At 39.8% G+C, this 13,002-nt stretch overlaps 1 protein-coding gene across 2 annotated transcripts; it reads left to right on the top strand.

Moving 5' to 3' along the window:
- The first annotated feature begins 66 nt into the window (after nucleotides 1–66).
- On the top strand, nucleotides 67–12,561 carry ddhd2 (DDHD domain containing 2). 2 transcript variants are annotated; one of them, XM_088008894.1, is made up of 19 exons: nucleotides 67–189; nucleotides 701–905; nucleotides 2,486–2,678; nucleotides 3,656–3,849; nucleotides 3,976–4,065; nucleotides 4,719–4,839; nucleotides 4,933–5,022; nucleotides 5,110–5,251; nucleotides 5,378–5,586; nucleotides 5,694–5,755; nucleotides 5,846–5,965; nucleotides 6,250–6,345; nucleotides 6,537–6,704; nucleotides 7,191–7,346; nucleotides 7,774–7,876; nucleotides 7,958–8,116; nucleotides 8,305–8,400; nucleotides 10,530–10,701; nucleotides 10,803–12,561. In XM_088008894.1, exons 2-19 carry the CDS (start codon nucleotides 750–752, stop codon nucleotides 10,882–10,884), a joined length of 2,409 nt encoding a protein of 802 aa, XP_087865020.1. In that variant the 5' UTR covers nucleotides 67–189; nucleotides 701–749; the 3' UTR covers nucleotides 10,885–12,561. The 2 variants fall into 2 exon arrangements, with proteins under 2 accessions (XP_087865020.1, XP_014863932.1); XM_015008446.2 differs by lacking the exon at nucleotides 8,305–8,400.
- Nucleotides 12,562–13,002: the final 441 nt, after the last annotated feature.

Raw genomic sequence — 13,002 nt, 5'->3', positions numbered from 1 at the left:
GTTTGCTTTGTAGACTAAATCTGTCGGAAAACGTTTGACTTATAAAATTCGTATTTCCGACGACACCTAAACATATCTTGACAACAGCTGAGTTGACAGGAGGCTTTCCTTAGCTAGCCGCATTAGCTAAACCGAGCAACATAACGTCCGCACAAGCCGTTTGTTTTCGGTCTATATGAGACGGTCGCGGTGAGTTTTTGTCAGTTATTTAATGCTGTTAATGTCGTGATGTTAAAACATCTGGAAGATAAGAAAATAAAGAACGTAGCTGTTGTGTCGCTGTTTCTCAGCTAGCATGACACTCATCAACCCGTGGCCTGAACGTTATGTTTGTTTTGGGTTTTTTCCGAGTCATTCAAAATATTTCGGGCCAAAACTTGCGTGAAGGCTAAAATTAGCTAGTTGACTTTAAGGCTATTCCGAAAAATTCTCTAGTGTATAATGCGTCCCTTATATTTGATCGAAACCAAACTGTTTACCTCCATTTCAATACACTTACTTACAGGACAGAAGTTAAGGAGGCTTTAAATCAGACGATTAGGAGTTAACACCTCACGTTAAAACTCTAAGTAAGGTGTTAGTCGCTGTTAATCTGTCTTGTTTCTCAGCTTCACCATCTATTATGCTCTTTCAAGGTAACATCAGGTAATGCAGTAGTCGTCTGTTTACCTGTTACTCTATGCGCATATGGCTGTTCCAGGTCCTGTGACAGTGCTCCACCCCTCAGGTAAGAGCTGAGGGTCGGGCCGATGTCATCCAGTGAGGGTGACGGAGGGGGTCTTTCTCAGGCTGCCCCAAACAACAACATCACCACCCAGGACGACTTTGACAACCCTACTCAGACTGCTGCAACATGCAACACACCTGAGGCCAGCAAGGCCGAGCTGTCTCTTCCTGAGGCACAGGTGAGGCTGCAGATGGGATTTCATATAACGATGCAAATGGTTCTGTTTTAGACCTTGCAGTACGTTTATTTTCTGTCCTTCTTCAAAAAGCATTTTGCATGATTTATGCATGTTTCGCTTCCATAACTGAATGTGTTTATGTAGATGTCCTGTTTTATTTCCTACAGATGCTTCTGGGTTTAATTAATCTGTTTTGAAAAAAATATATATACTAAGGCATATCTGTAACATTCCCAACTCACCTTGTAGTCATTATTATCAATAAACATGGGATTCTCCATTAGGTCTTGTTTTGACACTACATGTACTGCCTGTCTAGGCGTAAAATTGCCAAGAAAACGTTTAAATAATTAGCTTACTAAACTAATGAAAGTATTTGGAGTTAAGTGAAGCAGAAATGCATTCAGTCAGACATGGAAAACTTTAAGCTCATTTGATTATCTCTTTTTTCCATCCTAAAATGTAAAAGGTTAGGCTCACTAAATGTTCAGCCTCAGACTGCATGATGTTAGCTAAACAAACAAAAAAATGATGACACTGGTAAATGTTGCAGTAATGACATAAGCCGTAAGAAATAAAGAAAAAATTAGTAATTTTTTTTTACAAGACAACATGCTTTGTTGAACAAATGTAACTTTGAGCATTCTGGCTTTACTGCATGACCGCAAGTTAAACAAGAAACTGTGAGCGTCTACTTGGGGATTGGAGAAAAGTGGACATCACATGCTGCCCCTCCTTTTATGATGTTCACACTCTGTAAAATGTTGGACTTGGCAAGGGCTCCATAAGGGACAGCAAACGCAGCACATACCCACTGCTGGGCTGGAGAGCATTTTTAATTACCAGTCCTGAGTTTGTTGTTTTCCGGAAGTTCAAAAGATATTAGCTGTTTTTCTGCAGCTCATTAATAAGCACCTACAAAAAGTAAAATTTTTCAAGGAATCAGTGGGATTTATTTCTTAGGAAGTATTTTCCAATCACATTCCAGTTTCTCAATCTTTACAAAACAATGTACTCCTGCTTTGTGCGAATGCTTATTTAATAAGATTGGGAAAGTGTAAACAACTCGAATGATCTGGCAGTTGCGCACTGTGGGTGAACGTTGTGTCAAATCGTGGCAGGCTCTACCGTTCGGCACGCTGAAACAGGAGCCGTATTACTGGTTGTATTGTTTTGGAGGCATAAGAAATTCTGTGGAAAGAAATTGTTTACAAGCGGTGGCCACCTTGGAACCAGCAGAACAGACAAGACAAAGCTTGTAGACGAGGGAAGAATACAACAAGGCTTTGTTGGTTTGATCCAGAGGTGGTCTGATCTTTTGTTTCCTGACTGCCCTTTGCTTTATGTAATGGTCTGAGCTCACTTGATGGGGTTTTAGTAGGAGGGCACGGACATTGTTCAGATTATGCTCATGGTACTTACCGCAGGGTTGACCAGTGAACCGCTCTGCAAAAAGGAAGACACAAAATAACCATCCATAGCAGGTATTCTCTTTGTCATTACAGAGGACTATAGGTTCAGTCAAGAGGAGGCAATGCTTTTAGATTTTGATCATATTGCTGTTTTTCATTTTTTTTCAGATTTCTCCTGTTTTGGATGAGGTTTCTCCTTCCTCTGCCTCCTCTTTTGAGATGCTGGACATGGAGTCAGTGCCACCTCCGTACCAAGAGGTGCAGCCTCACTGGTTCTTCTGTCGTCAGGCAGATGACTGCGAGTCCTGGCATCCCTTCAGCAGAGAGGATTCTGACAAACTAGAAAATGCTTTCAATACTGGTAAGGAACAATACGTATCTTAGACATAAACTGTTATTATGTCGTCATAAATACTATTAGCTGTTTGAAGTAAAGTTATGTTATGGTGGAAGTGTTAAGCATGTTTTTCTTTCCTTGCAAATCGGTGTTGGGGGGGAAAAATACAATTGTAAAACAATCCTGTGATTCTTGAAGCAAAGTCCAGTTGACACATCCCCCTCCCCTTTAAGGCAGTTGTCTCTAAATGTTTGGACACTGTCCTGTCAGGTGAACTTTGGTTTCTAGGTGGGTTTTTGATGAATTACACTGCAATGAATAATTAAGCATCTGTAGTGAAATTGATATGTGGAAAAATTTTCCATTTCTAGTCTGAATTTAATTGGTCCTCATATAAGTCTCTTCTGGTGGTGAAGCAGTACATGTAGTTACACCACCTGTGTTTGGGCACGCACGTTTACAGAGTGAATATAGAACTGTGTGAAACTAAAGTACAAAATTTCATGTTGTGTCTGCACACTAAACCTAATTTTTTAGTGTACCTTCAACCCCCTACATTTCCAATTAATATAATTATAAATGTCAATTAACTAAATAAAAATCTAGAAACGTAACTTTTCTAGACGACATTTATCTAGAAATGTAAATGTCGACAGGTTCAGTAGTTGGGTCAAGTTATTATCGCTTCTGTTGACAATCGACAAATCCTTTCCAAAAGACATTGGCATGTTGTAAAAAAAAAAAAAAAGCCTGGAATAACAGTAATGAAGGCCTTTATAAATCTAGTATTGGTTTATTGTATTTTATTGTCCTTGGAGCTATTTTTACTGAAGAATTTTGTTTGATACAGTACAATAGTTTAGTCAATTGTGAAAAAAAAATCAGATTTTTTAACAATCGGTTGATATATTTATTTATTACCAGAGAAAAAGCACCCGAGTACTTATTTTTTAACCTTTTCGAAATAGAAATAATAGATAATTTCTCTTTTTTTTTTGCAGTAAGAGAACAGGAAGAGGACATCGTGGTTGCCGTGGAAGGGGAGCGCTATGATGTACACATCAAGGAGAGGATGCGCTTTGCTGTCTATTGGGACCAAGCTCCCGCTGAGGTCCGCCGCTGCACCTGGTTCTACAAAGGAGATAAAGACACAAGATTCTTTCCTTACCCTGAGGAGTTCAGCAAACGTTTGGAGGTAATCTCACATATATATTTTTCTTTTTTTCTTTCCTTCAGACTTTCTTTACTCTCCAACTTTGGCTTTGACATGCGTGCTATTTTCTCCCACCAATAATCCATCTCAACTACGCTGAGTTTTCAGGAAGCCTATATGATAGCAGTGACCTTAGACGAATGGAAAAGGAAGCTGGACTTTCCCACTGGAGAAACCGTCATCTTGCACAACCCTAAGGTGAGGTTCATGATGAAGAGCCCATACTGGATTTTATAGCTGTAAAGAAAAAGTGGTTTATTTGGTTTAAAAAAGAAAAGGAAAGTCCTATGTTGAAACAAAGATCTGGATACTGAGATACTGCAGGGTGATTTGAAATGGGCTGTATATGCAATAGACCTCTCAAATGTCTCACAGCTGAGCGTAAGGAGTGGGACAAACTTCCCTTAGATCAATGTGAGAGACGGTGAGGTGGTCACAAGAAACATCTCAATATAATTATTTCACCAACATGATAATGCTGGATTTAGGGAATGAGGTCTTTTGCTTCAGCTTTAAGACATTTTTGTCATTTAGTTTTGATTTCTACCTGTAATTAAATGTCTTTCCAGAGAAATAAAACTATATTGGACATTGATGGGTTTTTTTTTTTTACTTTTCTTTTGACAAATGCATTTTCTCCTTATATAATGAGTGTGTATATAAATGGTTGTATATGAAATCCCAATTCAATCCAAATGGTTTTAAATCTAAAGAATGCTGATGTAAGGACACATTTAAAGCAAAACGTGCTCAAAGAAGTGTTTAATTTTTTTTTTAAACAATAAAAACAAAATATTTTTAAATGAGCTTCATGGGTCCCTCCTCAACGTTTGTTTTTGTCCCTTTCTCAGCTGATAATGCATTATCAGCCAATAGGATTGCAGGATGAGTGGGCTTCCTCTCCGTCGGACCAGTCACGGCCTTGTACAGTCAAGAGGGGAGTGGAGAACATCTCTGTAGAAATACCTGAGGGTATGTGCGTTCTTTTGCTGTCAGATCATAAAGAAGGATGAACTCGTTGCCAGGAGGCTTGGACCTGCTCTCATCATGTCGGTTTGTTTTCAGGTGAACCGGAGAAGGTGGATCACCTGGTCTTTATGGTGCATGGGATTGGTCCAGCATGTGATTTACGGTTTAGATCCATCGTACAGTGTGGTGAGTCTGTGTGTGTGTGTGTGTGGTTGTGCATTCATTTTCTTAAATGTGCATCAATGACTCAGTTTGATTTTCATCTGTTTTCAGTGAATGACTTCCGGAGTGTTTCGCTGTCCCTCCTGGCCTCCCACTACAGGCGTTCGCAGCAGGAAGGCCATGTGGGTCGAGTTGAGTTCCTTCCTGTCAACTGGCACAGCGCTCTGCACGGGGATGCCACCGGTGTGGATGAGTACGTAAGCTGGCAAGCAGAAATGGTTAAAAAAAAAAAGAAGAAAAAAAGTCTCTCACAACTGCTAAAAACAATAACTCCTCTGTGCTCTTGTTTTTGTTTCTTTCCTCTTTTCCCATATTTCAGGGACATTCAAAGGATCACTCTGCCCAGCATCAGCCGCCTCAGGCATTTCACCAACGACACTCTGCTGGACTTATTTTTCTACAACAGCCCCACCTACTGCCAGACCATAGTGGACACAGTGGCCTCAGAAGTCAACCGGCTGCATGCCCTCTTTCAGCAGAGACACCCAGAGTTTGATGGAAAAGTTTCTGTCGTAGGACACAGCTTGGGTCAGAGATTTACCAACGCAGAATTACAAACATTCACATGCAGGTGTAACCTGCAAAGTTTTTTTTTTTTGTTTTTGCTTAAGTGTGTCATCTCTCATGTTACTCAGGTTCTCTGATCCTGTTTGACCTGCTAACCAATCAGAGGAACAGATCCAGAGCAAGAGAAGGAGTATGACACTGAACTTACTATGAATGTCTTCATCTTATTTTCTGTTTTGAAAAGCTTACTCCTAAGAGAATCCCTTCTGTTTTTTTTAAGGTACCATCAGGAGAACACTCTGCTCTGAACAGTGACACGTTGGAGCAGATGCTGACTAAATTGGACCTCCAGCAGTACCTGCAAACTCTACTGGCAGAAAATGTCGACATGGAATCACTGGTATCACAAGCATCAACCCACAGACTGTTATGAAAACGTATTCAAACACCTTGAACTTTTGTTAAATTACAGCCACACACGTCAATGTAATTATTGGGATTTGATGGGATTTGATGCAACACTGAATTTTGTGGTTGTTAATGAGTTCACTGGGTATGAATCCTTCTGCAAATCTTTGTACAAGTCAAACGAGTATCGCACAACTAGAAATACAGGACCGACGCCTTTGGATTATGCATATTGTGCAAATTTTGAAAACTACATTTTTAAATTATTTTCTTTAGGCTCTCTGCCAAGACAGTGATCTTCGAAATTTAGGAATTCCTCTTGGACCCCGTAAGAAGATTTTACACTACATCAGGAAGAAGAGGCTTCCAGAGGTCAGCCATTACTCAGGTGTAGGGTTTAGGAGGTGTTACTTTTTAGATTTAACCCTACTTATCATATATTGTAAGGAATAATGGATAAACCAGTGAGAAACAAGCAGTTAGTAATTTTATAAAAATGTTTTAGCATTTACTGTTTTGTTTTTGGCATTATTTACAAAGTTGGATGACTTCTGCTCTATAAGGACTATAAGATGGCACCAGGGCATCAGACCTCGGACTCCGGTCCACCTCAGGTTACCAGTGAGGGCATCCAGTCTTCAGAACTGCCGGGTCAGGAATCCTCCCTCCACAACAAGCCTTCTACCACTGGTGCTGTGGATTACGAATACTTTGATGTCGGCATTGGACAGGTAGCAAACAAGCACACGAATACTGTATAATTTGCTTTGTTGCGTCACCCGTTGCTGATTTTTTCCTCTCCCTGCTTGCCTGGAAAGTCCAATGGAGGCATAGCCAAGGGACAGGTGTGTCTCACATGGTGTCCACGTTCTCCTCAGGCCTTGTCTCTTGATGTGCTTGACCTCACTTTGACTTGATGTTTCCTTTGCACACAGTGCGATCTTGGCAACTGAACTGAAGTGACAGTTTTTTATAGAAATCCCTATGACTCTGTTACAGTTTGCTCAAACGAAAGGCGAAGCGTTGTACCCAAAAACACACTCTGTATCTGTGCTCATACGTTTGTATTACGCTGCATGAGTGGTCATCTCTTCATGCTCGATTTCACTGAAGAAACGAGTCCGTCAGTTTTAAATGACGTACATGTTTCTGCAAGTTTCACTTTAGCTAACTTCTCACACTACCTCCCATTTCTGCTCCTGTCTCTCCTCCCATAGGTGTCCATCGATTACCCTCAGCTGGCGTTTTACCCCGAGACATTTTTTGCTTTTGGATCTCCGATTGGAATGTTCCTGACTGTGCGAGGCCTGAAACGCATCGATCCAAACTACTCATTCCCAACCTGCAAGAGCTTCTACAACATTTACCATCCAGTGAGTATCTTGTGATTCCTTCACAGTTTCTAAAGCGTTCACGTTTGATTTAAGCTGTTTTCCATGGAAAAGGAAAGTGCAGTAAGGAAAGGTTTTTAAACATATTTCTGGTTTTCTTTCCTTCTGTCTGTCTTTTATTTTCAATGTTTTAACCTGAGTATTGAATGCTTTTAAAATGAACAGACTGCCTTTTAAGCATTGAACCTTTTGAACGTTTCATGTTTAATATGCCTTAAGTATGAACGACCGTGTAAAAAAAAATCTGATTTCAACAAAAAAATTGGAATTGAGCGTCAAGACCTGCTTGTTGCCTCCATTTGATGTTAATTCAACTCATATCAATTAAGAAAACTTCTGATTTCAATGCTTAAATGAGAGCTTGCCACAAAAGCTGCATTCGTCTTGTGTTGTCTCAATCCCCATTCAGTATGACCCTGTCGCCTATCGGATCGAGCCCATGATTGTTTCGGAGGTGGATCTGGAGCCGATGCTTATACCGCACCACAAAGGCCGAAAGAGGATGCACCTTGGTAAGACGGTTTCCCTTTTGTTCATCTGCACAGTCAGAAACAATTGTTTAATGTTCACCTGTAATTCTTCGTCTCCCGTAGAGCTTAAAGACAGTTTAACCAGAATGAGTATGGATTTGAGGAACAACGTTTTGGGATCATTGCGGACGGCTTGGCAGTCCTTTACCAGACCAGTAGCTGCACTACCCCCAGCGGAAGAGGGGGAGGCGACAAATGACACAACCCCCCAGGAGGATCAAGGTACCAAACACTTCTGCTGGGTTTGACTTGGTTCACGTTGGCTGCTGTCTGAAAGAGGACATGCTGGTGTCCAACCCACTGCTCCTGAATCCTTCTCACTCCTCTCTGCATGCTGCTGCCTTCTCTCCTCTCTGTTGTTTTACTGCTGTGCACGCCTCTTGCCTCCTCAATGCGAACTCCGGTTTCAGTAGACACTGCTGCTGCTAAGAGGGAGGACAAATGTACAGATTTTTGGACTAGAATGCAGGAGTGGCCAAAGGCCCTTCAGAAGCATTACCTGAAAGGTAAGCCAGGGTAGAAAGTAAAACAATTCAGTTTTACCACTTTGATCATATTGATGATTCAGTTTACACTCAGAGTAATCGCAGTGAAGCCCTAAGGATTTGTCGACAGCCTGAGTTTGTGTAATCCGTCTTCTAGTTTCATTCTGTACTCACGAAGCAAATTAAACACTATTGCCTTGTCTTTACCTGTTAGATATCTTGTGGTAAAGCTTTACAGAGGAAAACAATCTGTTCGTCTTTAGTGGTTTATCTTTGCACATGCTCAGAGAGGGGGTCTTACGTAAAGGTTGTGATTGTCACCACAGGCTCTCGCTGCTTGTCTTCTTCTACTCTCCCTGTGCGTCACGAGTTTACCACCTGCTGAGCAAGTTGTCATTTTAACTGAAAGTTTAATTTACTGAAGCCTCCCTCAGGCCCATGCATGCCTTTCCACCTGGAAGTTCTCATTGGCTGAATTCACTCGCAGCTTCGCTGATCAACATCATAAGCCATTGCGGTATCTGGCCTAAAGCACATTTTTATGTGAGCTCTGTAGTTTTTCTAAGTAAGTAATTAGCTGTAGGCAAGACTTCACTTTAATCTATATTTTCCTACATGGTAGTGCATATTCAGTCATATAATGAGGAAAGTCTGTCGGATCATTAGATGTCTTTAAGGTATAGCAGTTCAGAGAAAAGAGTTCATTTCACAGTCATGTTTTTCTTCCCTTTCTGTCCATCCCTAGAAGCAAATGTATTGTTTTTCATTTGCATATGATATATGATAGGCTTGAAAGTTGAAAGTAGGATTTTCACTACATGATTGCAAGTCACTGCTTATATAGTGGATTATCAGAACTGGCTGGGAAAACTATTGGGATGCTTGCAGCAGGTACTCTCTGAGGAACGACAAAGTATGTTCTGTGACTTACTGTGAAACACATTCCAGCTAAATTCCTGCTAATTGCTACATGATATTCCTGTTATTTAAGCGCCTTCTCACTCATTTCCTCGAAATAATCAGAATATTTATTCCCATTTCAGGCTTTTTGTGCTTTCTCTTAACATTTTTTCTCTTCTGTTTTTATATTATGTTTGTGCGTTTCAGTGAAAAATGATTGTTGTAGCTTTAATTTAATTTTGTTTAGTGTCAGTGCAATTCATTATGTTTTGTTCTGGAGGTAATAATACTTATGAGTAGTTGCATATCTTCTCTTTGGGTGCTCAGCCCCAGTGAACATCCGACAGCGGCTCTTTCCTGGAACAATGGTTCAACAATGTTTTGTCCAGTTTTAAGATATTTTAGATCGAGGATGTCCAGCTCCAGCCGTCAAGAGCCGCTGTCGTACAGGTTTTCTGTGTTTCCCTGGTTTGACAAAGCTGAATCAAATAAATGGCTGATGAAGAACCTGTTAACATGCTAAGAAGGTAATTCAGGAATTAATGACCCAGCCTGATTCACAGCTACCCGTCATCTGCCCCGTCACATGCAATGACATGCGAAGTACTGCTGATTCAGCAAATCGACTGGATAAGTCTACAATGTTTCTCAAGCTAGGGTGTGTGATAACGACAGGGAAGAGTGAATCACCAGAGATTTGTCTACAAAAGTAAGATTATGTAAACTATTAGTAATGAAAGTTAAAGTAATAGATCATGAGATCTATTACTGGGTTTGTTTCTGGGTGTTGTTGCTCTGCTGAAGTGTGTTGGTGATGCAGAGGCTATTCAACTTTAGTCGCTTTAGAGCCGGCGTCCAACACACCTGAATCACATTCTGGACTCGTCCCCTCCGCATGCAGTCATTTTCCTCCAATCCTGGTAATAGCATAATTATTTGATTCAGGTATGCTGACGCAGAGATGCATCTAAAAGTAGCAAGACTGCAGTTTGAAACCCCAGATCCTCTGATTAGTTGTAACTAATTTTTCATTCTAAATGTAAACATCATTTCTACATATTTTGTTTTTGTCTGAGCCTTCAACCTCCCAGGATTTTATCCAGTTCATCAATGATCTTAACATTAACGACTGAACTAGCCGCCCTTCTCCTCTTTGATTCTCTTTGTGGGTCAGAACAGACGGACGCTGGTGCTGCTCACAGTTTTGATGTCTTCGTGTAAAATCTCTTTTGTATTGCCTTCTGTCGCAGCGGGAGTATGCACAGAAGCTGAGTGCTCAGCGTCAGCGGAGCAGGCCGAACAACCCGAGATTGAAATGGGGATGCTGAATGGAGGGCGGCGGATCGACTACGTGCTCCAGGAGAAACCCATCGAGAGCTTCAACGAATACTTGTTTGCCATCCAGTCTCACCTCTGTTACTGGTGAGTCACAAATACCTGCACTGCTACAGTTGTGCTCTTATGTCGCTGAATTTTCTATTTTGGTTTTCCTGTCACTCACACAAATGCTCTGCGTGTGTCAGGGAATCGGAGGACGCGGCTTTGCTGCTGCTGAGAGAGATTTACGACAACCTCGGCGTGGCTTTTGAACAGCCGCAACAGTAGCAAATTAGTGTGAATGAAGATCTGCTCTTGTGACCGTTATCTGAAAGTGAAGGACAGCCGACGGAGCCGGAAACTGAAAGACAATCCTCTCCAGAATGCCTTACCGTCTGTGTTTTACCGGCCTGCTGCCTGGATGGTTTGCAGCAGCCGGGTGATCTTGGTTTACGTGTGTTTGTCAAAAGCTTGTTTGCCGTAGTGGCGGCTCTCCTGCCATTCCTGCAGTCCAAATATTTCAATTTAATTCTGAGAGTTTTTCGAGATCCAAACAATGCACTTTTTTTTGACTTGATGTCATAATTTATTAGCACTTTCACATTTGGCATGACCTCGTGGTCGTGTAAAGAAAGATTATGATCATAATTACTTAAAATGCATGTGAGAGTTTAGTTCATTTTCAGCTGTCATTTCTTTTCCATTCTGCGGAAAAAAGAGATTTATAAATACAATTATCTGATCTTTAGTCACTTTAGTCTGCGTTGACCAAAAATGTATATTGCCCCGTAAGAAACAGCTGAGGTTTTTTGTTTTCTGTTTAACAATGAAGGTTTTGTTTCTGTTACAAGTTTTCTTTGGCAGCTATAATAATTCTACTGATGTAATAAACAGCTTGAAGCCTAAAGCTGCCACTCCTTTATTTTAGTTATTCATTCATGCTAACTACACTCATCTCCTCTCAATTCGCATACAGTGCTACGTAAACCAAAATACAGTGCACCTTTCCTGTTTAGCCGAATGTTTGTTTATATTTGTATTTGATTATATTTAACACAGGAATCTAAAGTATAAATCCTTATGAAGAGTTGTTGTAGTGTGGAAAGGAGGGTTCCTCAGCAGACAACAGGATTGTCTCTGTTATGCATTATGAAACTTATCTCCTTTTTGTATCTACTACAAAGTAAGTTTGTATAGATTTTACAAAAAGGCTACCAATGCTCCAAGTTGGGACAATTTTATGTCAAGTCCAGACCAGCACTACATGCTTTATACTGTTACTAATTTAGAAACAGAATGCTATTAAATGGACTTTTTTAAAATGTCTTTCCTCAAAATTATACCCATTTCCATGTCAGTAGTTTTCATGAATAAGTTAATTTTCTGTCATGTCTCTGCTGCATGTATTTCTGTTTAAAAGTTAGATTCCCCTGCTTTTTGATATCCATACATTTCAGATGTTTTTCAAGCAACTAGCAATAAAAATATTTTTTATTTACTCTGTTGCATAAAAAGAAAAGTGTTACCTTCCAGTAGTTTCAGTTTATTTTATAGGAAAATTATGGGTATGTTGATTAAACAGTCCCACACCGCTAACGTTCCAAGCCTTTTTGTCATTATGACATAAATGTATATTAGTTTTTTATACGCACTGAGAGCGGAACCACAGCCCGGCACCAAAGCCGTAAATTGTTCAGGTTTTTTTTTTTTTGGACGAAATCATTGAAAATTAAATCTTCTGATGTTGCTTGTTTTCTTGTGTTAAGAAAGCACAAAAGTTTCACTATAATATATAAACTTTTAGTGTCATTTCAGTAACAGCAGTGTTTTAACTCAACGTAATCCTCTCACGTTGAGTTCTGACAGTCACCTATTCAGGCCAGAAAGGTGATATTCTCTTTAAATACATAGCTTTATAAATGTGAATATTTGTCTTATGTGCCATAATAAAGATATCATTGTGTATTTGTGTTAGTGTTTTTTTTCTAGAGGTTATTTAAATCATTTTACTCTCTCATATTCAGTGTCTCAATATGTTTCAAGGCATTTACAAAATGTGATTAAAAAAGAAAGATAATTTCCAAATTTAAAAAAGTAAGCAGTTTCTGAAATTACTGTTTGCTTTATCTTTGATTTGTCAGATTATAGTTTCAGTTTTGGCTTTTGAGTTACAAAATTCTCATAATATCCTCAATTTCTGTAGGACAATATCAGCATTATTTTATATTTTTAAAATTTCATCTACACCTCTTAAATAGAATTTGGTTTAAAAGCCAAAGATAGCTTTGAATCTCTTGTTTCTATTTTTAACAAACAAAATAACTGTATAGCAGGTCTTAAGTGGTGCTCTTTTACATTTTGAATGTGGTTTTGTTCTTCGCTGAATTTTTTTTTTTTTTTTTTGCA

Source organism: Poecilia mexicana, unplaced genomic scaffold (assembly GCF_051168715.1).
Source record: "Poecilia mexicana isolate PSO_F unplaced genomic scaffold, ASM5116871v1 scaffold_9, whole genome shotgun sequence".
Classification (NCBI taxonomy): domain Eukaryota; kingdom Metazoa; phylum Chordata; class Actinopteri; order Cyprinodontiformes; family Poeciliidae; genus Poecilia; species Poecilia mexicana.
This window is presented reverse-complemented; position numbering and strand designations above follow the sequence as displayed.